The sequence below is a fragment of the Thunnus thynnus genome, chromosome 3, assembly GCF_963924715.1.
Source record: "Thunnus thynnus chromosome 3, fThuThy2.1, whole genome shotgun sequence".
Taxonomy (NCBI): domain Eukaryota; kingdom Metazoa; phylum Chordata; class Actinopteri; order Scombriformes; family Scombridae; genus Thunnus; species Thunnus thynnus.
This window is the reverse complement of record NC_089519.1, coordinates 31007543-31032366: the sequence shown is the minus strand read 5'-3', so window position 1 is coordinate 31032366 and position 24824 is coordinate 31007543. Positions and strand designations below refer to the sequence as shown.

Genomic DNA, 24824 nt, shown 5'->3' with positions numbered 1-24824 from the left:
CTTAGAGATAGGCTGAGGTATATCAATGCTCTGGATGACAGTGGAATAAAACCAAAAAAACATTCACAAAGTCCTAACTGGTAGCTTAATCATAACTGATCACACAGGTTGTAGAGCACAGCAGTGAGTCAGGTAGGTAGGCAGCAAGTATGCTGATGTCAATAATCCTCACCTAGCAACAGTGATGCTCCTAGTTACCTCCCCTTGCACTGGTAAATCTGATGGGAATGAAGCATAGACTATTTACGCACTCAACTCATTCCTCCAGAGCTCATTTCACTTTCCATGCAAACAAGAAACCCCAATGGGCCATAAAGTAAGCACATAGTGAGGAAGTCTGAGGTGCCAGCAGACATTTGTGTAATACCAGGATTGTGTATTTTAGTTTATGAGGCAAGCGAAATATTTGGTAGATTCAATAACTTTTTTCCAAATAGGGGGTTGATAAACATGTTTATATTTTATTTTCATGTCTATCAAAAACACAGTCTCTCTTAAAAAACAACAGATTATATAGGTTACATCAACAAAGTTGCCTCTTTTCAGTATTATGTTCTGAAAAGAATTAACCAAAAAAAAAAAAAAAAATGAATGAAAAGAATATGAAATGTAAAATATGGGAAGATAAAATAAATCTTTATTTTTGTAATGTATTTCATGGAAATTTCATGACTTATTAGAAAACTGCATATATTTTAGATATTACATCAATGTATACAGTATATAAAGAAAAGAAGAGTAACATGGCAAGTGACTTACAAATACAATTGAAAAAAAGGTATATGTCTTAATATAGTTTCCATTGTGCATCATTTTTAATGTAGCTGCCATAGAAATATAAATTATTATCATGCTGAACTGATACTGATGAACTGAGCAACAAACGACAGACAATACTAGTGAATGTATCCTGTGGAGTTTTGACCACTAGTGATGTTCTAGAGTGATATTTGGATGTTTTACAAACACAGGATATATAAAACACACTGACATAAAAGGCAAAGTGGCAATGAAGCAAAAAAAGACGAAAAGAAGAAGGTTAAAAATAAAAGCTTTGGAAATGTTATATGAGGTAGGAAATACATTCAATAGGCTTTCAGGACAAACACAGTCTTTTTAAGTGAGGAATGCTGAATATAAATAAACCTGTTACAATGAAAATTGTTCACAACTCCATTGTAAAAACATAAAATACTCAGTATAAGAATGCATCAAACATTTAAAAAGTCTACTCTCTGAGGCTTTAACTAAAAGAACAAATGACACCAAATAAACAGAAAAATGTTAAATAAATTTTGTTTTTAGGTTCCGTATTATACAGTGTAGGTTTCAGCATCAGATACAATCATTTTATTTCTATTAGCTAATGGTTATACTGGCCACTGACAAGGTTGATATTTGTCAGAAGTCAACATTTCAGTTGAAGGACCAGTGTGTAGAATTTAGTTGCATCTAGCGGTGAGGTTGCAGATTGCAACCAACTGAATACCCCTCCCCTTCCAAGCATGTAGGAGAACCTACGGTGGCCACCAAACTTTTTAGGGCCTGAGCCCCAAAGGAGCGAAGGCCCTATTGTATTTCATGTGTTTGTTTGTTTGTTTCTTTATTATTACGCCACTTGAGCCCTAAATTTGACCCTCTAAACATGCTTGAAAACTCGGCAAATTTGGCACGCACATCAGGTCTGGTGAAAAATTTAATAAAATGTAAAAATTAACCCTCAAAGTGCCAAAATGTGCTCTCTAGCGCCACCTATGTAACTTCAAACTTTAATAGATGGCTTATGACACTGTGCTGAAAAAAAGTTGTTAAAAACTTTGTAATAACTCGAACGGTTTGGATTTTATAAGCCCTGAAAGTTTCAGTGCCACATTACATCAAATGTACCCCTTACAATGTAAAACAATGGGGGAGACATGGACTTTGTGTCAAACAGAGGCTTCTGACATCTAAACTATAAGTCTGACCACTTTCAAACCTGTATCAATGGATTTGCCGGAATATCCTACTAAAATATGATTTTTAATGTAAGATTTGGCCAAAGTAATGGGATTTATGAGGTACTCTAAAATCCTCCTCTCCAACTGCTCCTCGTTATGTCACTCCCTCAGTGCTGTGACACATTTTGCAATACACACTCATTATACAATCACAGGAGGAGCAAGAAAATACTTTAAAACTCACACTCTGATATCTCAAAAACAGTAAAAGATAGAAAAACCATGTAAATTCAAGATTTGTAGGTGAAAGTCTCGTGACAATCAAACTTTGACTAGGTCATGTAGGTTAAAAGTCTTTACGTCTCTAAAAAGGGCCCGTTCAAAGCTGCTTGCAGCTTTAATTAGATTTCTGTCTGTTTTTAGTTCTGTTCCTGTGTCACTGGCATATATCCATCTCCAGAGGGCTCCACTGACCTGGACATTTGAGCAATCCTCCCCAGCATTTGACATGGTTGCTGAGCTGGACTCAAACCTGGCCCAGAGAAGCTAAAAGGCAGTGGTGCAAGAAAGGGCAGGGAGCAGGGTAAAGCACTAGAGAGTGAAGGAGGAAACAGGAAGCTTGTAGATTCAGTGGACTTGTCAATGTCCTCCAAGCTCTCCTCTTGACTCACTTGCTCCTCACCCCCGCTGCTAATGCCTGAATCCAGGCTAAAGAGCTCATTGCTGTCAGTATGCAGCTTCTGAACACGTTCGTAATCGGAACAAATCTGGATGGACCCTTTGCTAAAAATACCTCCACTGCTGATGTTACCAAATAACTTCCGAAAATCTACATCTTTTCTATTCTCTCCTTCCCTCTCCTCCTTGCCTTGTGGCTCCTCATCATGACTATCAGTCACATTGATGCTATCTGCCTCCAGGCTCTCTTGACTGACCTCTTCTCCGCTGCACACACCTGAATCTAGACTCTGGAGCCTGCCGCGTTCAACCTGGAGCTTCTCAACCTTATTATAGTCTAAAATGACTTGCATCATCTCCCTGTTGCTGCTGCCTTTGGAAAGCAACTGCAGGATCTCCATTTCTTTCCCTCTTCCTTCTACATTCCTATCCTGTTCTGTGGTTTTAGCTTCACCTTGACTACCAACAGGCCCATAAGGTGTATCAGCAGGGCAGGGCTCCAGATTCCCTGCAGTGAGCGAGGTGACGGGAGGAGGAGGATCCAGGTGGGAGTAACTGGGGTTGGAGAAGCTGGAATTGGTTGAATCGTGGCTGCTTTCGTTTTTCATCTTCTCTTGCAGTGCCATCTCTGGTCCGTAGGGTGCAACACCATCCACATTGCAGGTTAACTCAACTGAGACGAATTCCACTGGTTTCAAGAAGGATTGAAATTCGTTGGTGAAGTGAGGGCTCAGCCAGCTCTGGAGGATAGAGGGTCAAAAGTTGAGGAGTGAGAGGAGGAATTGGAAAGGTTGAAAATACAGAATAAATGAAATCTGCACTAGACTATGAGTTGATCTTCCATTCTGTAAATAGGCATATACGGAGTGTTTATGGTGTTTTTGTTTTCATCCATCACTCCTACAATGACACAGATGAAACCTTTTGGATCAAGTAATATGTCAGCAGAAAAGTAATATGTCTGTCACTTGACTGATGAGTAATTTTTTCTGTCTGGTTTCAGAGCCTATGTGGGCTGTAAACTTGCTGTTTCATGTCATGTTGTTGTTCTTTCTTTCTTTAAAGCTGCACTAATCAATATTATTATATTGCCAATGGATCAAATGAGTATAGGTTATATGAAAGGGGTTGCTGATAGTGACAAAGCCACAGAAAATGATGATACAACTCTGCAGTTCCTCTCAGCTTTTTCAGCATCTTTCAGCTCATTGTTGTGGTTGGTGGGCCGGCAAATTTAGGGTAGCGAGCAACTGTTGTTGTTGTTTAAAAAAAAAAAAAGCTTTGATTAACCCACTTTAAGCTACCTTCCCAGCACCAAACAGCTGACAGACAAAGTTTGCAACTAGCTGGTGAACAAAGGTAAACATCCAGTATTTAAAGAGACAGATATTTTTTCTGAGCTTGGTGGACACCAAAATAGAGCAAAAAGAAAAGTGAATATTGGACTTAAATACGTATGGTGGCCAGAAACACTACCCCATATACAGAGACTGTCCTTCTAAGAAAAACGACACAATAGGTCATAATGTCAGTCGCCAAAAATGACCTATAGTTATGTTTTACTGACAGATGCCATCTAGCAGCCACAGTAAATATGACTGTGAGAAGAGACGCAGTTCAGGTGATGTCTGTATAAGGTGACATATTTCTATATTTGGAGGTGGCAAGTTGGATGGCTGGTTAGATCCTAACTTGCAAAGAGTGGACTTTTTTGCAGGAGACCGCTGTTCACTTCCTGCTTCCTAACGCAAGTGTCTCATTTCCAATCGCTAGTCGGGACAGTTTTTTAAAAAACATAACTACGATTGTCATGGTGTTTACTGTTGCCATAACAATGAAGGTTTCCTAACTTTAAGTAAGTAGTAACTTTAATACACACCACATTTCAATTGATCATTTTAACCCAAACCATGATCTTTCCCTAAACCTAACCAAGTGGTTTTTGTGCCTAAACCTCACCAAACCTTAATCACAGAATTGTCACATCATAAAACATCATTATATTTTAACAGTGATTTGTCCAATGATGTTGTCCTGGCGATTACTGCTGATAGGGGCACCAGACTAGAAAACGTTCCTATTCTGGAGTGCATGGTCCAACAACCTATGTGGTCGTTTAATTTGGAGGACTTGTTGCATTTACATGCCAAACATGTAGATAGACAATTATCTGCTAACACATTCACCATAAAAATAACATCAATGCTGTGTTTAGAGCTTGTTCTGCTGCCCCAAGTGGCAAAAAGTATTTAGTGCAGCTTTAATATGTTGTGCAATCTTGTAACACTTTTTATGGTGCACAATAAACAGTTTTAGAGGGAAGCAAATACAGTGGAAAGTAATCACAGTTACGGTGATCAACCGCTTATATTGATCGAAAAGCTCAGGACAGAATCATTCCAATACAAACGCTGTTTAAATAATTTGCATATGGTAATCAAGTAGTCTGCTTACAGTGTTCATTTTTGGTCTGTTCATACATGAAAACATGAGGAAAAAATGTGGGTGTCTCACGACCACTGCTTATCTCTCTCTCTCTCTATCTCTTTCTCATGTCTTTTTTAAAATGAGTCAGGAAGACGACATCAAAACCTAACTTTACTTTTAACATTAACAAACGAAATGTCATCCTCTCTTCTTAGTAATGTTTTTGTCCTCCCTCACGGCAAGTTTGCAGCCCTAATCAGTCTGATCACCAGCTGTGGTTGGCCACCACAGCATCACAAGTTGCGTTTCTCCACCCCCACCCCTGCAGCCTAAATGCACAACTCGTCTGCTTCCAGCTGGCTACCTGAGGCTGGTGCTACGTGTGCAGTGAAATCATGATGGGAAAAGAAGGTCTCTCAATGAAAAACGTAGTTTCATTGAAGCTTATGACAAACTGCCAAAAACGATCCTACGAGATGCAGCAGCAAAACAACAAGCCTTTGAAACAGCTGTGCTGTATTCTGAAACAGTCAATAAAATTCAGTATAATACCGAAGCTGCCCGTTTCATTACTTTATATTCATGTAATAAATATACAAATGTCAATTAGATGGTAATCTGCATAAAAAATAAAGAAAAACAAAAAAATTCAGTTATAATAATCATCCACTTATAGTGATCAATTTGACCCAGACAGACATGATCACTATAAGCGGTTTCCACTGTATTGCAAAACTTTAAACAACTGAAAAAAGTCCCCACTGTAAAAAAGAAAGTAAAGTAAATTCTCTGTCCTTAACAAGATGCAACAAACCCTAAGAACAAAAAAGATTTCAACTTACCTGGAAATTTACATCCTGCAGGAAGGATTTTGCTGGGTTCGGTACGGGTGGACCTCTGATCCTCTTTACCATGTAAATCCTAAAAGACAAACCAATATCATGTTAAAACAGAGTTGTCAATATACTGCTCTTGAACACAGAAAGGTAGAATTGAACACAGCTTAGCATCAAAACTGAATATCTTGGAAAACGACTTTGTGGTTTCTTACCAGGTGGTTCTGTCAGTCTTAAAAAGTACGATGGCCAGAAACAAGGTGAATGCTGCTGCACCTATGACAGTCACACCCAAGCCATTCCAGAAAACATCTGACAAAGACAAGTTAGAGCATGTCATGTTAGCCAAGGGCTAAGCATACTGAATTTATCCCAGTGTGAAGAACAAATATGTTTTCATGCAATTCTCCCAATTCTCTCTTTTTCACATTTGATATTTTGAGCATTTAGTCATCTGTATATAGACGTATATAATGTGCTAAATCTGAAGGGTCATAAGATGGTTAAAGGGATAAGAGAAAAACATTTACTTCTTTTCTACAAAATTTTCACTTATTTTGGGCCTTAAAATATCATTCAAATGAAACAATCTGAGAAGGAAAAATCACTCTCATTAAACTGCCCACCAATCATGTCCACACCAAGGTAACAACCTGTGATTATGAGTCATAGGGAAAACATTGCATCATTGTAGGGGGTCACTAGCCAACAAGGTTGTGAACCTCTGATCTAAAGTAATGATGGGCACAGCCTCTCTAAGGGAACAACCCTACTGGCAGACAAGAATGTCAATGTTGGATGATTCTGTAAAACCTTGGATTATGTTCAACGAATAGTATCTGCAACATTGCAACTACAATGTATGGGTAAGGTTTGGGATTTGCCATTGGCTATGGCAAATAAGTTATGGTCATTGTTAGGCAACTAAAACACAGGTAAGGTTACAGTAAATAAAAAGCAAAGGCTAATTGCAGGTCTGTCACAAGACATACACTCTGATATCTTTCTTGTAAGTCTGGTGTACAACAAACCCAACAGCTCCTGACCTCCACACCTTTACTTTCCACCTTATTACATGGAGCACAAGGGGCAAAAATTAAAAATATGTACCATTTCTCTTTGCAGGGTTACAGTTGAACATAGCAGCTGTTGCTTGTCTCTGACTACATTTAAACATTTACATTTACATTTTTTAACTAAACCAATTAGCTTTGTTTAAATGTGGTAACCTTTACCTGGTGGTTGTGGTTTGGGTTTTCCTATGGGTGAAACCCATGATGCAGTGGGGCTCCAGTCACTCCAGGTTGACTCAAGGCCTTCTACAGCGGGTTGCACTCTAACGCGTGCCTCATACGTCTCCCCTTCGATCAGCTCGTCTTCGTCTAGCTCAGCCTCAAAGTCCCAATCATTTTGCTTATCCATTTCGATAGCCTCCTGATAGGGTGAAAACAAATACGTGGATGTTAAATGTTCATTCACACTGATCTCATGGATCATTTCTACAAATCATTCTAAATTTACTCTCAAAATAATCTCTCCAACACTCATCTCTGACAACATAACATTTATGCATTCACATACTGACACAAACACAAAATATATACACACACTCCATGGCTGATCCTCTCGTTTCCACTGCAGTTGGGAAGCGAAAGATCCGAGATGTCCCTTTATAGCATTGGGTGACCAGGAAATGGTGGTAAAGTTGATTTCTGGTTTTTCTGGAGGATTCAGCTTTACTGCAATATCACAAACACACAGAGAATATTTCTGGTCATCATGAATAGCTCACAAGGTAAGGTCACAAAGAGGCGATATACTGTATTATCCATTGTACTCACTGTGACAAGATGGCTGGTAGACCATGTTCAAACCTGGCCCCGCAGGGTTACACCTCAGATTAAAGGACAACACATGGAAGGACAGAAACTGAGAAAATTTTGAAAAAAAAAAAATATTGCTCTTAGAACAAATTGATAAGACAACAATACAAAACAAAATAAGATTGAAATTAGTGTTTTACATTCAGTAGTAAAGGTGATAATCTGCTGGACAGTTGCACTTAAGATGCTCTGATTAAGATCCCCAGCTGATAGCCATATATGTAAATGCTGTTGTGCTAGATGAGAAGATTGATATCACTGTTGTGTCTGCATGGTAAATATTGCCTAAGGCTACAGTCAGCTAGCTTAGCATAAAGACTGGAAACTGGGGGAAACAGCTAGCCTCGTTCTGACCAAATATGGAGAAAAATAAGACTACAAACACTTCTATAGGTCACCAATTAACAGGTTATATTTCATTTGTTTAATCTGTACAAAAACCTAAGTGTGAAAATTTAACAGGGGGGTTATGTTAGACTATTTCTTGGTCAGAGTCTTGTCATGACCAAGAGAAAAATAACCAGCACATAAGTTTTTTTATAAAGATTAAACAAACAAGATATAATGTGTTACACTTTAAAGAGGTGGATTTTGTTACCCTTGGACAGACCCACGCTAGCTGTTTTCTCCTGTTTTCAGTCTTTATGCTAAGCTAAGCTAACTGTTTGCTGGCTGTAGTTCCATATTTAACGGACATGTATGAGACTGGAAAAGAAAGCCAATAAGCAAATTTCCTAAAATGTCGAACTATTCCTTCAATATCCAGCGATTCATTCTTCTCTAAATTGATATGCACCGATATTAGAAATATTTTTAGGAAGGGGGCTACAGTAGTAATAATAATGTTTGGTTACTGAGTTTCTCACTCTGCGATCTCTATTGAAGACCAGGGAGCATTTCTTCAGTGCTGGTGTGGAGACGTCAATGGGCTCCAGGTCACAGGAACTGCTGTATCTATTTCTTAGAGAGAATACATCTAATTTAATTTTGCTGCACTTAAGATCTTATTTGGTTACATATATTTGCTTCTACTGTAAGTACATGACTATCCACTTTTTCCTTTGTAACTGCTGTCCTTACCCCCTTCCAGTAAACACCCTTTCGGCGTGTATTGTGCACATGGTGCCTGCGAGGTCAGACACATCTGTGCTGTTCCACACACAAGTGATGGTATGATTGTAGTCATTGTAGCAGGTGAGATCTGTGAGAAATAATGCAAACAAGAAGCCAAGAGTGTCATCTGAGAACTGTGACAGTATGTGACTTTATCATTTTCAAGAAATGTTTTTTGTTGTTGTTATTTTGTGTTCAATCTTGTGTAACAAAATATTGTGAAATTAAAGACAATTACAATAATAAATCAAGTTATCAAAACGTTACTAACTGTCATGTTGGCGGGGACAGCCCTCCGTTCTGACGGCACAGACCAGATGCAGAGTGAGCAGCAGAGTTTGAGGCAGAAGGGTTTTCTTATTTCTCTCCATTTAGTGGGTCATTAGGGTTCTCAAAGCTGTCAGACTGGGAGATGTGGTGTGATACTTGCTTCAAGGTGTAACTCACTGTTTCCTCCTTCTTCTCATCCTGCACAGATGAAAAGATGCAGCTGCTGACAAGTGGCAGAGGCCTATGGCACATATGATGCTCTACTTTGTGGTATTTGGCAGTTTATTTGTGCATGGGGTCACACACACGCACACACCCAAAAAAACCTGACCACAAACACACAAAAAAACAGTTGTGATATCAACAGGTGATCGAAAAACAGAAATACAAATGTTTCAGATTCTATTCTGGTTCCACTTACACAGTTTGGACAAAACACCTGTTTGACCAGGTTTTTTTTTGCAAAATGTAAAAAATACCCAACCAGCAATAATTTGATACTTTGTAATGAAATTCCCTGTTAACTCAGGTTTTAAAGGTCATGAACAGCCCCATATTTAATTTTATCTCTTCAATTTTTGTGTTTTATCTAATTTATCTTTGTTTTATAAATGTGAAATAAAGAAAACAAACTGATTGATTGATTGATTTAAATTATCCCAATGGGATTTAGCGTCCTGCTCAACAACCGGCCCAGTATCAGTAGCAGTTACCTCTATATTGGATGATTCTGCACGTCATTATTTATGTCAAATGCCAACATTCAACACCAACTGAGGAAGTAGTGTGCCCTTTATGTAGCAAGGCAGAAAGTAAGGGTGTATTGGCATGTACAAGTAAAAGTCAGACACATGGTCTGACTTTTATGCAGGACACTGGAGTTTGTGTCCCATCACAAACCTGCTATTAACAATCAAATCTTTATTAACTGTAACTACAATTCTTTCCTAACCTTAACCAAGAGTTTTAGTCATCTAATCTTAAACATTTTGCCAAAACAATGATCTTTCCCTGCTTTAGCTGCCATGCACAGATATTGTAAGAAGCGAGAATTTTAAAAATGTGGTCAGTGAATGTAATTTGGTGGTTTTGCAGAATTGGCCGATATCTACATTCTTGTCTGGTGATAGAATTACTCTTCCATCTAGATTTTGACACAGGATGCCTTCACAAGACAGGGCCACAGGAGGACCCAGTTTAGTTCATTCATTATATTATTATTTAGGGGTAACTTAAACCTTTATTAAAGATGTAGTGAAACTGGAGCTTCTCGGACCCCTAATTATTTGGGGCAGTTGTAAAGACCACAAGATATGGCTGAAAGCTCTGAAAGCCAGTTTGTCAACTTTTAAGATTATTTTGCTACTGAATATTTACATTTTTTTTAATGTAATTACAAGATTTTTGTTTTTAGGGGGTTATACCATCACTGGAGGGACATAAAGCTGTGTCACCAGCTCTAAGTTCCTTTAAAATGAACATGAATTGTCAAGTTTTGAGGCGAATCTTTCCCCCTTGACATTCTATTTAAGTCCTGCGAAAGTGGAACTTCATTTAAATTTTTCTTTTGAACCACGTCTCACTGTTATGTCACAGTGACATTCAATATTTAAATTCTCTAATTCAAAGTCAGAATCAGGTTTGTCTTCCTGCTCATGCCCAGCTACTGCAGTGTTGTTGACTCGTGCTCGTGCCGATGTTTTAAACCAACATGGATACTTGTTCCTTTAGGGTCTGTGGTGCCAGGAATCAGAATAGTGATAGTGTAAGAGGGATCGTATTGATGATGCAGTATTGGTGTTGGACTTTATTGTGACATCTTGACATCTTTGTAGCTGTTGGTGATTTAATGTCCTATTTCTCAAATAATTCTAGTCAAATAGTAGTCAAATAAACTACTACTAAAAAAGCGTTACTGACAGCAGTACTGCCAGTTGGTACATGAATAGTCCCACTGTTAATAAACCTCCAACAACCTGATTCATTAGATGTGGGTGTTGAGCTCTGCAAACCAAATAATTTATGGTGAAACTGAACAACCTTCAGTAAAACATCTTTGATAATCTGGCTTATATATAGTTCATTCAGTCATCTTACTAACTTTTCATAATACCCCCACATTTAAGCAGAGCAGCTGTTTGCCTGTCAGGTATGACATCCTCTTTTAATCACCTGATGACACTTAGTGATATGTATTCCAATTTTTATAAGTTAGACATCAACAGACCTAATATAGGAAATAAACATAAAAAAAAAAAAACAACTTAATATAGGCTTAGCTTTAGTGTCTTACCTGTTGGTGAAGCTGCACAGGATCTGCTTCAAAGCGCTGGTTTCAGTCCATTTCCATCTTGTGAAAGAGCGTCAGACATAAAGTTTTTCCTCTCAGGAAATGAGAAACCGTCACCTTGCAAAGAGAGAAGATTGTAGATAATGTTTGCTTTCTATAAAGGTCACTACTGAGAAACTTGATCACGAGTCAAGATCAGCTTTTCATGTCTTTTCGGTTTTAATCCGCCCCAACTCCTAACCACCACCCCTACACCTTGCAAGGTGTGAAAACTGAAGTAATTTTCACTTTTTTTTTTGTGGCTTAACACTTCAGAGCAGTTTCTTCCTCTGTCTTCCTTTGACTAATAAAAACTGCTCATTCTAATAGCAATACTTGTGGTGCACCTTTTTCTATTAGTATTAATCTAATACTAAAGCAAAAAATACACTGTCCTAATGCATGTGGATACTAGTTAACTCACCTTGATGCTATAGTTTTTATCCCCCATACAGGTTAATTGTTTATCTTCATTTACCTCCCCACAGCCTGTCATTTTATATCATAAATTTGATATGTCTCTTCTCTTTTTTTGCACATTTGCCCTTTTGTGGCAAACCGTCATTTGATACATATTGAAAAGTGAACCACATTGACATTTAAACTCTGGTGTAAACAGGATGAAAAATAGATGAATGTGTGCATGTTCTTTAAGCCTGTGTTTCAGGTAGAATTTGTGGTATGGTTATCCCACTGTCAGACGACCCAAACACCCACAACCCCACATACAGAAACTAACTTTTACTCTGCACAGCAACAACAACAGTGCAATGTCCTATATTCTTTTTCACACTGTTATACTTTTTTAAACATTTTATATTCATAAAAAATGTCTGTTTAAGCAAGCTTCCCTTTTTTTGCAGTATGTGCAGTATGCACATAACAAACAAAATATATCATGTATTTTTTCATTTCCATGAATAGGGGAAGGAACAGGTTCTTGCTGACTCCCCGGTCAAATGTTTACGTGGTTTAATAAAGGTCAGGGTGTTTTTTCTAAGAACGAAATGTTCCATTATTCTGATAGGTACGCTTCCTGTCAAGCACACCTCCTGTTCGTAAAACAACTTCAATCAGATTTTAGTTCATGACCTCAGAAATGATGATCATTTTACTCATCTTAACCATAAAAGATGTAAAAAGCTGTAGTGGTCGTTCCCACATCTGTGCTTTATAAGAAACAGTTAATGATAGCAGTAATCAGGAAGAACACATACAGTGCTGCTTGAAAGTTTGTGAACCCTTTAGAATTTTCTCTATTTCTGCATAAATATGACCTAAATATAATATGACCCACACATCCTAAAACTAGATAAAGGGAACCTAATTAAACAAATGAGACAAAAACACTAAACTTTTTCATTTATTTATTGAGGAAAATTATCCAATCTTACATATTTGTGTGGGGCAAAAGTATGAATCCTTGCTTTCAGTAACTGGTGTGACCCCCTTTTGCAGCAATAACTTCAACAGATGTTTCCAGTAACTGTTTTATCAGCCCTGCACATTGGCTTGGAGGAATTTTAGCCCTTTCCTTATTACAGAACGGTCTCAACTCGGGGATGTTGGTGGGCTTCTTCGCATGAAATGCCCACTTCAGGTCCTCCCACAGCATGTGCACTTTGACTCGGCCATTTCAAAACATTAACTTTCTTCTGCTCTAACCATTCTTTGGTAGAGTGATCTGTTTGTTTAGGGTCGTTGTCTTGCTGCATGACCCATTTTCTGTTGAGCTTCAGTTCACAGATGGATACCTTGACATTTTCCTGTAGAATTTGCTGGTACAACTCAGAACTTGTAGCTCCATCAATGACTGCAAGCTGTCCTGGTTCAGAGGCAGCAAAGCAGCCCAAACCATGATACTACTACCTTGTTTCACAGATGGGATAAGGTTCTTATGCTGGAATGCAATGTTTGCTCATTGCCAAACATAACGCTTGTCATTCAAGCTCAAAAGTTCAATTTTGGTCTCATCCAATTGTTTTCTTATCCACGTGGTCTTGAGCAAACCATAGACAGCAGCAATGTTCTTTTTGGAGATAAGTGGAAGAGAGAAGTAGTTTTTCCTTGCAACTCTGCCATGCACACCACTGATGTTCAGTGTTCTCTTGATGGTTTGCGCATTGACTGTAGCCACTGCAAGAGAGACCTTTAGTTTCCTAGATGTTACAATGGAGTCGCTTGTGGTCTCCCAGACTATTACACATCTTGATCTTGTTGTGATCTTTGTTGGTCAACCACTCCTGCGGAGGGTAACAGAGGTGTTGGATGTCCTCCATTTGTACATGATCTGCCTGACAGTCGACTGGTGGAGTCCAAACTATTTAGAAATGGTTTGAGTTTGATAGTGAAGAGATTTCTCTTTAAATAAGGCAGTGCCTCCCAGACTCACACTTGAGTAACATTGGGTCATTTTTCTCAATAAATAAACATGTGTAAGGTTTTTGTCTCATTTGGTTATTTAATGTCTCTTTATCTAGTTTTAGGACTTGTATGGAAATCTAATCATGTTTTAAGTCATATTTATGCAGAAGTAGAGATAATTCTAAAGGTTTCACAAACTTTCTAGCAGCACTGTATGTATCACTCACACCTCTACTATTTCTGAATGTCTAAAAAACAAGTTCTCACTCGTTGAAAAAAAGGTGAGAAAAAGGTGGTTGAACTGCAAGATCCTCTTAAAGTCATAGTATGCCATTCTAAGTATCACATTCATACTGCTCTGTGGTTTAAACCTAGTGTAGAATAGTAGTATCAGTGACAAATTTTTGTTGTTTGTAGTTTCTGTAACATACGATTCAGGATATCAAAGCACATATGAAAAGGACTGAGAGATTTGTCAATGGATGCCTGAGAAGGTTATATGGTTTCTGACCTAACAAGATCACAAACCTGAAATTGTACAGAAATAAACATAAGCAAAAACATCATCACTAAAATAAGGCAGAAGCTTCAAATAGAGGCAGATTTCATCCCAAAGATTGCTTTAAGATAGACTCTTCCAGTCAAAAGTAAACCTGGGAGACCAAAAATGACCGGATGTAGAACTATGATAGATGATCTAGCCAAGAGGAACTTAAATGACAGGTCTGTCTTAAATAATCATGTGCCCATATGAACACTGAAACAGGTTTTTTTTTCTTGTTGTAATCATTCCTCCTGCTCATACTGACCATTAGTAGATCCCCTCCAAATGTGTTTACAATGTAAGTGATAGGGTACAAAATCCACAGCCATCATCTTGAGCAGAAAATGTATTTGAAAGTTTATCTGAAGCTAATATGAGGCTTCAGCCATATGAGTTAGTCACAGTTACAGTTACAATTTAAAGCGTATTTTCCCTTTCAGCTGCAGTGGAAGGACAGTAACAAAAAGAGATAATGTGGCTCTAAAAAGACAGTAACTTTGAAAGATATTGACTTCATTTGACTAATTTGGATGACTGAAGCCTCATATTAGCTTCAAGTAAGGAGAGTTGGGGATTTTGTCCCCCATCACTTACATTGTAAGTGCAGTATGAGGGGATCTTTTAATGGCCAGTATGAACAGGAGAAATGATTACAGCAAGAAAATCTTGTGTAGATGTACATTTAGGCACCTGACTGTTGTTTTAGGACAGACTTGAAAAACTGTGAAGCTATCCTTTAACTTGGGGTGAGGCACAACATGTTGCCAAGAACAGTGAGGCTCATTGTCGCCTTAGGTCTCACAAGAGACAAAGTAGATTGCATAACTCCACCTCATTAATAATAAATGTAATGAGATTACACTGATCTGATGACAAAAACGTATCTACAGTCTACTTACATTTGCTTTGTGTTACACCAACCTGATAATTGTAATCCACTACTACTCCTCAGTTTGGGCAACAGGGATTTTACTTTGAATAATCTATACAACTTGAATTATATCTAATACGTAGGTGCATTAACTGTAAAAATAGAAAGATCAAACTACCCTCCACGCTGAGCCCCCTGAACTCTACACACACACACACACACACACACAGACCCCTCCCTGTTCTCTCACCTACCAACATTCACACTCTTATCTCTCCCCCGTTTCTGCACATGACTTTTGCACTATTACCATGTTTATGATGCCATTTGCACATATCTAATACATATACTTCATATATATACTACCTCATATTTAATAATAATAATAATAATAAGTTTGTACATATGTTGATATTTTTATTAGTTTTACTATAAATTTTATTACTATATATTTACTATATTGTGTCCCACTATGTGTATTTACTGTGTTTATTTTATGCCATGTATGTCCCTATGTGCAGAATTGCACAATTTCTCTAAAACAGCTAACGTTAACCCAAGTGCACACAGCAACTCTGGGCTTCAAACCGGCTCCAGTGCAAACCAAAGGGTGACGTCATGCCTCGCTACATCCATCTTTAGCTATATACAGACTATTCTAAAGTGGCAGATCCCTGTTTGAGGACACTTTCTGTGCTCTGATTTTGAATGCTAATTTGCAGGTGGATACGGCTCGTAAGCTCAACATTATTGGACTGACAAGACTGGTTCAGTGTAAAATTAGTAGTGTGCAATCGCTGCTGACTTCTGCATCTGATTCTTCTGCTTTTCAAATCTTTTAAGTCTGACTCAGTATATGACTCATTTCCAATACTAGCCGCAGTTCACTGGTATTTAAGTCAAGTCTTCCTGGCTAAAGTCATTAGATCATGTCTGAAGTCATTAGATAATGACAAAGAGATCAGTCATATGACCTGAAGTAAGAAAGTTCAACTTTATTTAATAACTTGATATTCCAAAATCCCTGCCAATAGAAACTCTGTCCTCAGCTGCTGTACTGTCCACCAACTCTCCCAACTGATGCTCTGAACTTATCCAGCATTTCCCAAATGAACGTGGGAAATTCAAGCGACTCAGTTCAGTCAACCACATCTCACAATGAGCCATTATCAGTGGTTCATTGTGTGTGAGATGTGGCTGGGGAAGCTGTCTGGGGAAGCAGCACTGGTCACAATCACATGAACAAATCAAGATCTTTTTTGAGTCTCTCTTTATCAGCCGCCGTCTGCTCGACAGTCAACCTCCTTCTCACCCCTTTCTTAAAGGACTTTTATTGCTCTGCTTATATCGGTCTTCTTTTGACATTTGGACTTCCCCTAACCTGCTCCAACAGTGAAATGAAACAGCTGACACTCTTCTCTCTCTTTTTTTTTTCTCTTTCGTCTTTCTTCTTTGTTTCACAGAGACACAAGTGCAGAAAAACCCCCACAAACTACACACGTACATAAAACACACACAAACCACTTCCTAACCATCTTATTTTCCCAGCAAGCTACTGTTGTTTCCACTAAGAAAAGAAAATCAAGTCACTTGTATCCACCACATCTGTTCTTTCTTCCTTACACTCTCACATACAGAATTTTCTTCATGATACTAGTGTAAAGACTACTAATGTCACAGCCTCTATGAGATGCCATACAGGCAGGCATGAAACAACCTATCTCAGTCTTGTTAGCATGCTAGCGGAGGTAGCTAGTTTCTCATGTGGTGAGAACATTTCAGTCAACTCCTTTCTTTAGAGTAGAACATGTAGTACAACAGTGTGGGAAATAAAGGCCATTCAGGATGTTCCATTTTTGATGAAATATTATGATTCAGGGTTTATTGTGCACAAGATGTCATTACTCATCCTTTTACAAATGAACCTCTGCTGAAATAAGGGATTGTCCAATGTTTTTGTCACTCAAGCCTTGCTATGGTCAAATACAGCCTGTAGCAGGTTGCAGTGCTTGTATCAATTAGAGTAAATTAACCTTAGTTGTTGTTTTTTGAAACACTTAACCTTGAACAACCCTATTTAGCATTCATAAGCAGTATATAAACATTTAATGAATGGTCGATAACATGCCATAAGCAGATATCAGGGCATTTTTAAGTGTTCATTAATGTACAGTATTTGTCAGCAATTATAACTTCTCTGACGAAGACAGATTTTATATCATTACAAGTGTATTTTACTGTATCATCATTCATTATAATGGTTTATACATCAACCTCCACTAATGGGTGCCAACAAGAGGAGTGCTTATTGCTGACAGATTTATTAATGAACATTTATATCTGCTTACAACTACATTATAGTTTACTATAAACCATGTATTGACTGAACTGATTGTAAATGCCAAACGGGTGAATTAAACTAAAGTGTTACCTTGTTTGGTAGGGGATTTTTGACTCAACTGTCGCAAAATGAGTTGGCTGTGGTTGCTTACAGAAACATATTTTTCCTTTTTTTTTTTTTCAGTGTGTAAACAACTGTGAAGAGGAAGTATGGGTATTACACATTAACTTGTCTTGATGTTGCATCTCTCCTGCTAAAAAAATCAATGAGATAGCCATTGTTGGTTACGGACCATTGTTACTGCCCTTTAATATGGTGCATAATGCTTGATGGTGCCGCACAATCTCAATATTAATAATAGTAATGATTTACTTCAATTGAATATAGAATATACATAACGGACAATTGTAATAAAGTTATAACCGGATGATGGTGGGAGAGAGAGATTAGCATGACCCGCAACAGCATCATGTAGCATGTAGGAGTTAGAAGCATAATCTGAAACAGCAGCACCAGCATGACTGATCAGCAGAGTGTAGAACCGCAGACTTTGGTGATCCCCTGATTTTTTCTTTCCATAAGCACCAGCAGGCCAACATTTTTTTTTTTTTTTTGATGAAATAATGTGATATGTTGTCATGAAACAGAATGGATTACAGTCCTTTTAGTGATATCCTAAACTGTTGTGTAGCGCCATCGTCAGGTCAATACTTTTTGTTTGACATCAGCCTTGTCACTGTAAGCATGTTGCTAGAATATAATTCAAAGTTCAGCCTCGCAGAGCAGCTTGTAGACTTCTGTTTGAATTAGGTGAACAGATGCTTTAATAGGCTAAAAAATAGATGTAAGACTATTGATGTGGCCTTTTTCATACACCATCACTATTACTATTTACTTGGGTCCCTTCTCTCTCTCTCTATCTCTGTCCACCCTCCCACACCTCCCACACACTGTTTGATTTTCCCTCTGTCTCTCACTTCCTCCACTTCCTCTCACCATCCAACACATACACCATTTCTCGCTCTCAAACACTCTTTCTGCCCCCACATATCTATGTTTCTCTTTATATTCTTGCTAACATCTCTGTCTTCTTGTAAGAATACTTAGTGTGTATATATGTCAGGATGTCATGGTTTGTCTGAGGGTATTACAAAGCCTAGTTCCTTACTTTGATACAGACACCATGCAAAGGATTTTCATTATTATTAATTATATTATTCATTATGATAGGGCTAAAATGTTCCACAATAATATATCCGTGTGTAGGGACACTGCTCACTCAATTCAGGACTTCTATTACATATCCAAACACCAAACATTTGCTGTCATTGTCATGTCTCATTAGAAGACCATAAGCAAGTAAATGGACCTTGAATTCAGATTATTTTGTCACACGTCATTGTAATGACTTTTCTTGCTTTGAAATAAAAAATGTTTAAATTCAAGTTTTATCAACCACAACTTGCTGTGTCATTATCATCATCATCATCATCATCATCATCATCATCATCATCATCATTGTCACTCACACACAGATCCAAACTAAAACCATTTCTAATCTGGCCTCAAAGCACCTCCTGAACAAACCAAACTTGACCCTACCATCCTCTCCATCATCATTACTTTTTGTGCATCATTTCCCATTCATTCATTCATTCATTACTCTGAAAAAGAAGTTTGACCTACATCAGAAAATGGCTCTTGATTAAAAAAATGTCTATAAAAACTTACCTGTCCTGTGTTGTTCAGTGGAGGAACCTTCCCCTTTCGTGACTGTTTCTTATAACTAAAATTCAAAATGATTGATCAGTTGTTTCCACGCCTGTAGACTCATTCAGACTGTGCTCTAAAGCGTCGCTTCAAACACAGGAGCTCTTGTCTCAGGATAGTGACGTGAGAGGTTTCCGGGTAAAGAAAAAAAAAGCTTCGTGGCAACTGTGGTTTCCCTTACAATCATGATAAGCATTCATTTTTGAGAACTATGAAACAAGAGGTAGATACCCCTCAGAGTTTCCTCTTTTTCTTACTGGCCAGCTTTTTTCACTTGCCGTTTCCATCATACTGCCGTTCTTCTTCTTGTTCTGTTTTCTCACTTCAGAGTTTCAGTTAGTTGTTGTTTAAAATGTAGTTGTTGTATATATGTATTTAGGTAACAAGTATGGCATAACAGATGTTACTTCATACTGTGTTTGCACATGCGTCATGGCCAAGAAGGCTGCTTTACGCCTTTCCCCCTCTTTGTCTCAATTCCCTGCTGCTGGAGAGAGTGAGAAAAGAATGGTTGTCAGTTATCCCTTCATAGTCCTGGTGCGCCATCCCAGGAGGCGGGCTCGATAGGTGATAGGCACCCTGCCCACGTTAGGCCAACCTCTCCGGGCTTGGATCCTTGGAGAGGGATAGGCTGATGAGGGCTGGACTGCCCACACGGGTCATGTAGACTATCCAGTGAGAGCGGGAGGCAGGGAGGCAAAACTGCACCTCTTGTGCCCAGTTCCTGAATGCACAGCCCCCTTTCGGTGCACTGAACAGCTTTTTGTGTGCTATGGAGAGGGAGCACCAAGCTAGTTGGCTTTGTGAGTGCATTTCCCAAGCTTACCGGCAGACAGGTAAGGACCTCTCCACTGTGGTCTAAGTGCATTCCACATGTGGCGTGGCAGCGTCTACAGCCTTGTTCAGTGGGGTGAGTGTCGAGGACATACGCATCGTGGCTTCCTGGTCTACATCTTGTCTGTTCATAAGGTTCTAACTCTTGGACATGATCCTTTGAAGGTCTGTACTCATAGGTGCACATGTGGTGTGAGTGTCTGTGGTACATCATTATATGCCTGCATTCTCCTTTGATCCAAGATGACTTGGAAAATGGGGTCTGCAGGGTGTTTGCTGTATGACCTATGACCCCTGCAAGGTTGGGCCATGTTTTCACCCAGCTCAGGTCCATTTTAACTGGACTGGGTTGGGCCCCCTACTACTCCACTTAAGTGGCTGGGATTATAAAGTAGTGGGAGGGCCGCAGCAACTAACTTGTAGCCGGTTGGGCTCAGTGAGGCAGGTTGATGACATGTCGTGGCCAGGCGAACATTCAGAGTCCAGTAGAGGGCCGAGCCTGTGTGAGATAGAACAAAGGTTGTGATATTGTAACCCTAGTTCTATAAGCACAGGTGGAGCCTTCAACCTATGGACTCTGCTTCTCCTTCGCTGTTCACTGAAGTGGTTTCAGATAGTGAGCAGCAGTGAGACGCTGCATATATAGTGTGCAAAACACACGTAATTGGTAGGCGCATCCTGACTGGCTGGTTACATACCTGCAAATTTAAGTGAGCGATTGCATGCATATGATAGGAAGAGAGTGTCCAGTAGAGGGCTCCGCCTGTGCTTACAGAACTGAGGTTATAATATCATAACCTTCGTTATTTGACAATATAAAAAGAGGGTTTGACTGTGACAGCAGCTCTCAAACCTCCATCAGGCGGCAAGATGGCTGAGGGGGCATGTACCGCAGGCTATCATCCCACTGCTTCCCACTCTTCTATCCAGACTCTGGCCTCAAATGATGTCACACAAGCAAGGTGGCAGCTCCAAAAAGGAGATATTTTGGCTTCACTTTTGCATGGAAGTGAAGTGAGGCAAGTGAAGACGTGTCATCCATATTTATATACAGCCAGTGGTCTTGTCTCTTTGGGGTTGGTGCTGTCAGAGCTTCTGTGTGAGACGCTTCAGTTGGTAAATGTGTGTTTTTCAGTCTTATTTTGGGACAGCCCTCGGGGCTCCACTGTAAATGCCCCCTGAAGATGTAATGAAATTGTTCACACCAATTCATTTTGAAAGAGCAACGGGCAGTGGGGAAACTCTTAACACTGGACTGCCCAACCAATGGTGTAACTTCACCACTCAGTGAGTGAATCAGTCAGTCAGTGACAGACATCCGGGTTATAGGGCTGGTCAGCGGCCGGTCCAGCGAAAAATGTGTTTTTCTTCTTGTTTCTTGGATGTTTGAGCTTCACTGTGTAGAATGATGTCTAAATGAATGATTAATGTCAGTTTGTTTTCACATTAATCTGCTGAAGGGGGAAAGTGTCTCTGTACTCACCTTTAATCTGAGTTCAAGTGGTGTACCTAAGGCAGGATTTTTGACATCACAACTAGTTTGGAGCCAATTGCGGTCCAGTTCACAACTTACACAGGAGGGGCCTCCCGAATACAAACACTGAGAATGGACCTCTCAATAAAGCAGGAGACATCTTGTGTCCAGCAGTTAAACTTTTGAAATGAAAAACATTTGCATTTGTTTATTCTGGGCTTTTCAACATGAGAGAATGAGGCGTTTCACAGATTTATAATGAGGTGATGGGACTTTTTGTGGAAAAACCATATCAGGAACAATATTGGTCAAGACAGAATATTTTATGTCACGTCAGGAGAGGAACTTTAAAATACCCCAGACACACCCTTCAAACTCAAGGACGCTTAATTTCATGCTTCCATTTCTCCTTACTCAAAGGATACATTAGGATTTTTGAGTCTACTTTAAGGAAATAGTTTGAAATGTTGTGAAATATGTTTTTTTCTTTTTCTTGCTGAGAGTTAGATGAAAAGACCACTCTCATGTTTGTACAGTAAATATTAAGCCGGTTGCCTAGCATAAAGACTGGAAGAAGGGGGACACAGCTGGCCTAGCTGTGTCCAACGGTAACAAGATCTGAAGCATGAGACAGAACATGTCCTTTTCAATACTTAACCAAAGCCATGAGCTTTTCTAACCTTAACCATTGTGGATAAGTAGCCTAAACCTACCATGAAACCCAAACTCCAGTGGCAAAAGTCCAGTACTTTGACCACCTCTCTGTGTGGTATGAGAACATAACAATTCCTGGACTGGAAACAGTCATGATCCACACACTAACTGTGTTTCCTAAATGGCAAACCCATTCAATAGGATACGCATATTTTCTTATATAAGAGCAGGGTGGTTTGAGAGCCTCTGTGTGTAGAATTTGAAATTATTTGACTTTGGTGCTCCCTAGTGGTCAATGACACGGTGTCAGACGACAACAAACACTGCTAATGGTGCCAAACAAAATGTTCAAGTTGCTCTTGCAAAATTAACAGTTACCCTTCACAGCATCAGTCCACAGTAAAAATACCCCCCCCCCCCCCCCCCCCCCCCCCCCAAAAAAAACAAACAAACACTTTTAGCTGTATTAATAATTTGTAATTTGTGTAATAATAAAATGTAATTTAGCTGTTATCCAGACTGACCACCATGAACTGTCATTTATTTAAATAAAGATCACTAAATTAGCTTGTTAAGCTACTGTACACCCATGTTTATAGATAATTTGTTTTCCAGATTTGATTATGTCACACATCATCAGGTAAGCAATTAGCAGCTGGACATTTGTGTTTGTTGTGTATGGAGTAAGCACATCCAAAGTCATTAATTTCTGTGTTTAAATATTCAAATGAAGAAGCACCTCAACCCCATCAAATTCATGCTGGTGCCTAAAAACTCTTAAAGGAAGACAACCACACAAAGACTTTCTCGTTTCATGAACGTCTTGTTTATTCAAACAGCATTGTGCCGAATCAAAGTCCCGTCCTGTTTGGCCAGTGATGAAGGCGAAAGCTGAAACATTGGGCTTTGATTCAGCACAATGTCTGTCTGAATAAAGAAGAAGTTGATGAAACAAGCAAGTCTGTGTGCGATCCTCCTCCTTCAGGTGTTTAAAATATTCCATAACACCCTGATTCATATTCACAGTTGCTTTGATTCAATGTTATTTCTTGATATAAAAACTCAGCAAAGCATTTGTTCATCAGTGAGGAGGACACCAGTGAACACAGCCAGAATAACAAACAGAGGATGGCTTTTTATCTAACCGAATGCCATTTGAATTAAAATGCTTTTTCAAAACAGGGAACAACAATAACACCATGAAGTTTTGTGTCATCTGACTCCATACTACAGTTGTACTCTGTGCTTTAAGTAAAATCTCATCAGGCTTTGCTGCTTTCAATCATTCAAGTCATTAAAGTACACATGTTACTAATTGTCTAACATATCATGTCAATCTTGAAATCAGACTTCACTGGCATAAAAAAAAAAGATTTTTGATATTTTTACAGTTGCTTTAAGAAAATAACATTTTAAGAGTCAACACCAAAACTGGATATATAATATATATATATATAAAACTGGCAGTGCAGTTCCACTGTAGGTCAATCTATCTCTAACACTGTGCCAGTGAAACTCATGTTTACAGCAAGATAGAAGTAGTAGTTTCCTTATCAGATCAACACACTCACCAGTTAGGGCCAGGACGAGACGGCTACTCCCTCAGGCTCGAACAGCAGAGTAGAAGAGCTCGGTTGACTCCTTGTCATGGTACATCAATAAGAGAGAATAAATAGACAATGGTGACCTTAACCTTATATCAACTTGAAACAAAAAGAGGAAGGCGAGGGGTTTCATTTCTTCTTTATTCTAAGCCACATGGTTACCATGTTTGCATTTGGGAACAGCTTTGGAAGTTTTTTAACTTAACTTGACACCTTAGAGTTATTTACTGCAGCATATTTACTCTTATTTACTCTAAGTAATAGAGAGTTGTATGTATGTACCTGTATGAGTACCTATGTGTTAATATGTCAAAAAATGTCCTAGCAAGGTCATCTAGCGGAACGGACTTGGTAGAAATGTAATATAATACTCATAAGTATGTTTTAATTAGTGTATAATCCCTTGAAACTAAGAATCTCTGTATTTTCGTTAGCTTAGAATGAGCCCTTTATATCTACATAAAGAGTGGGTCCTCTTCCACAGAGGCCGCCATGTTGCACCGCCATGTTTCTACAGTAGCCCAGAACGGACAAACCAAACACTGGTTCTAGAGAGGGCCTTTTGTGTTTTTTGTGAGTTTCACGGCCACTGTAGGTTCTCCTACACACGAAGAAAGGGAAGGGGAGGGGTATTCAGTTGGTTGCAATCTGCAACCTCACTAAGAAGAAGCTAAAGTGAATTATGAGAGGTGGAATACTAACATGTTGAGTTACTAATTTGTTATATATAAAAAGTAATATTATTTGTGACCAATGACATTGCCCGGGAGCCATTTAAACATTTTAACCATTTCAAATGGGAGATAAAGAAAGAATGAGCTGTCAAAATAGTCCAAGTTAATTGCTATATGACTATTTGATGGATCAAATGTGTATTTGAAATGTATTCAAT

The 24824-nt window shown here is 38.8% G+C and overlaps 1 protein-coding gene across 4 annotated transcripts; it reads right to left on the bottom strand.

Annotated features, from left to right (window-relative positions):
• Positions 1–434: 434 nt before the first annotated feature.
• LOC137180125 (uncharacterized) lies at positions 435–24026 on the bottom strand. 4 transcript variants are annotated; one of them, XM_067585367.1, is made up of 11 exons: positions 23900–24026; positions 11441–11554; positions 9149–9345; positions 8845–8965; positions 8619–8724; positions 7723–7810; positions 7490–7620; positions 7117–7315; positions 6097–6193; positions 5888–5966; positions 435–3358 (listed from the first exon to the last, which is right to left on the bottom strand). In XM_067585367.1, the coding sequence occupies exons 3-11, from the start codon at positions 9246–9248 to the stop codon at positions 2360–2362; spliced, it is 1920 nt and encodes a 639-aa protein (XP_067441468.1). In that variant the 5' UTR covers positions 9249–9345; positions 11441–11554; positions 23900–24026; the 3' UTR covers positions 435–2359. The 4 variants fall into 4 exon arrangements, with proteins under 4 accessions (XP_067441468.1, XP_067441471.1, XP_067441470.1 ...); XM_067585370.1 differs by having other exon boundaries at positions 8631–8724; XM_067585369.1 differs by having other exon boundaries at positions 8619–8718.
• Between the last annotated feature and the right edge of the window lie 798 nt (positions 24027–24824).

Bases quoted from the DNA above. Each gene is read 5' to 3' on its own strand.
- LOC137180125 (XM_067585367.1), bottom strand. From the start codon at position 9,248: ATGGAGAGAAATAAGAAAACCCTTCTGCCTCAAACTCTGCTGCTCACT. The intron at 7,316-7,489 runs GTGTGTATATAT...TCACCCTATCAG, and splicing joins GAGAGGATCAGCCATGGAGT to GAGGCTATCGAAATGGATAA. The intron at 3,359-5,887 runs GTAAGTTGAAAT...TCTATCCTCCAG, and splicing joins TGCAGGATGTAAATTTCCAG to AGCTGGCTGAGCCCTCACTT.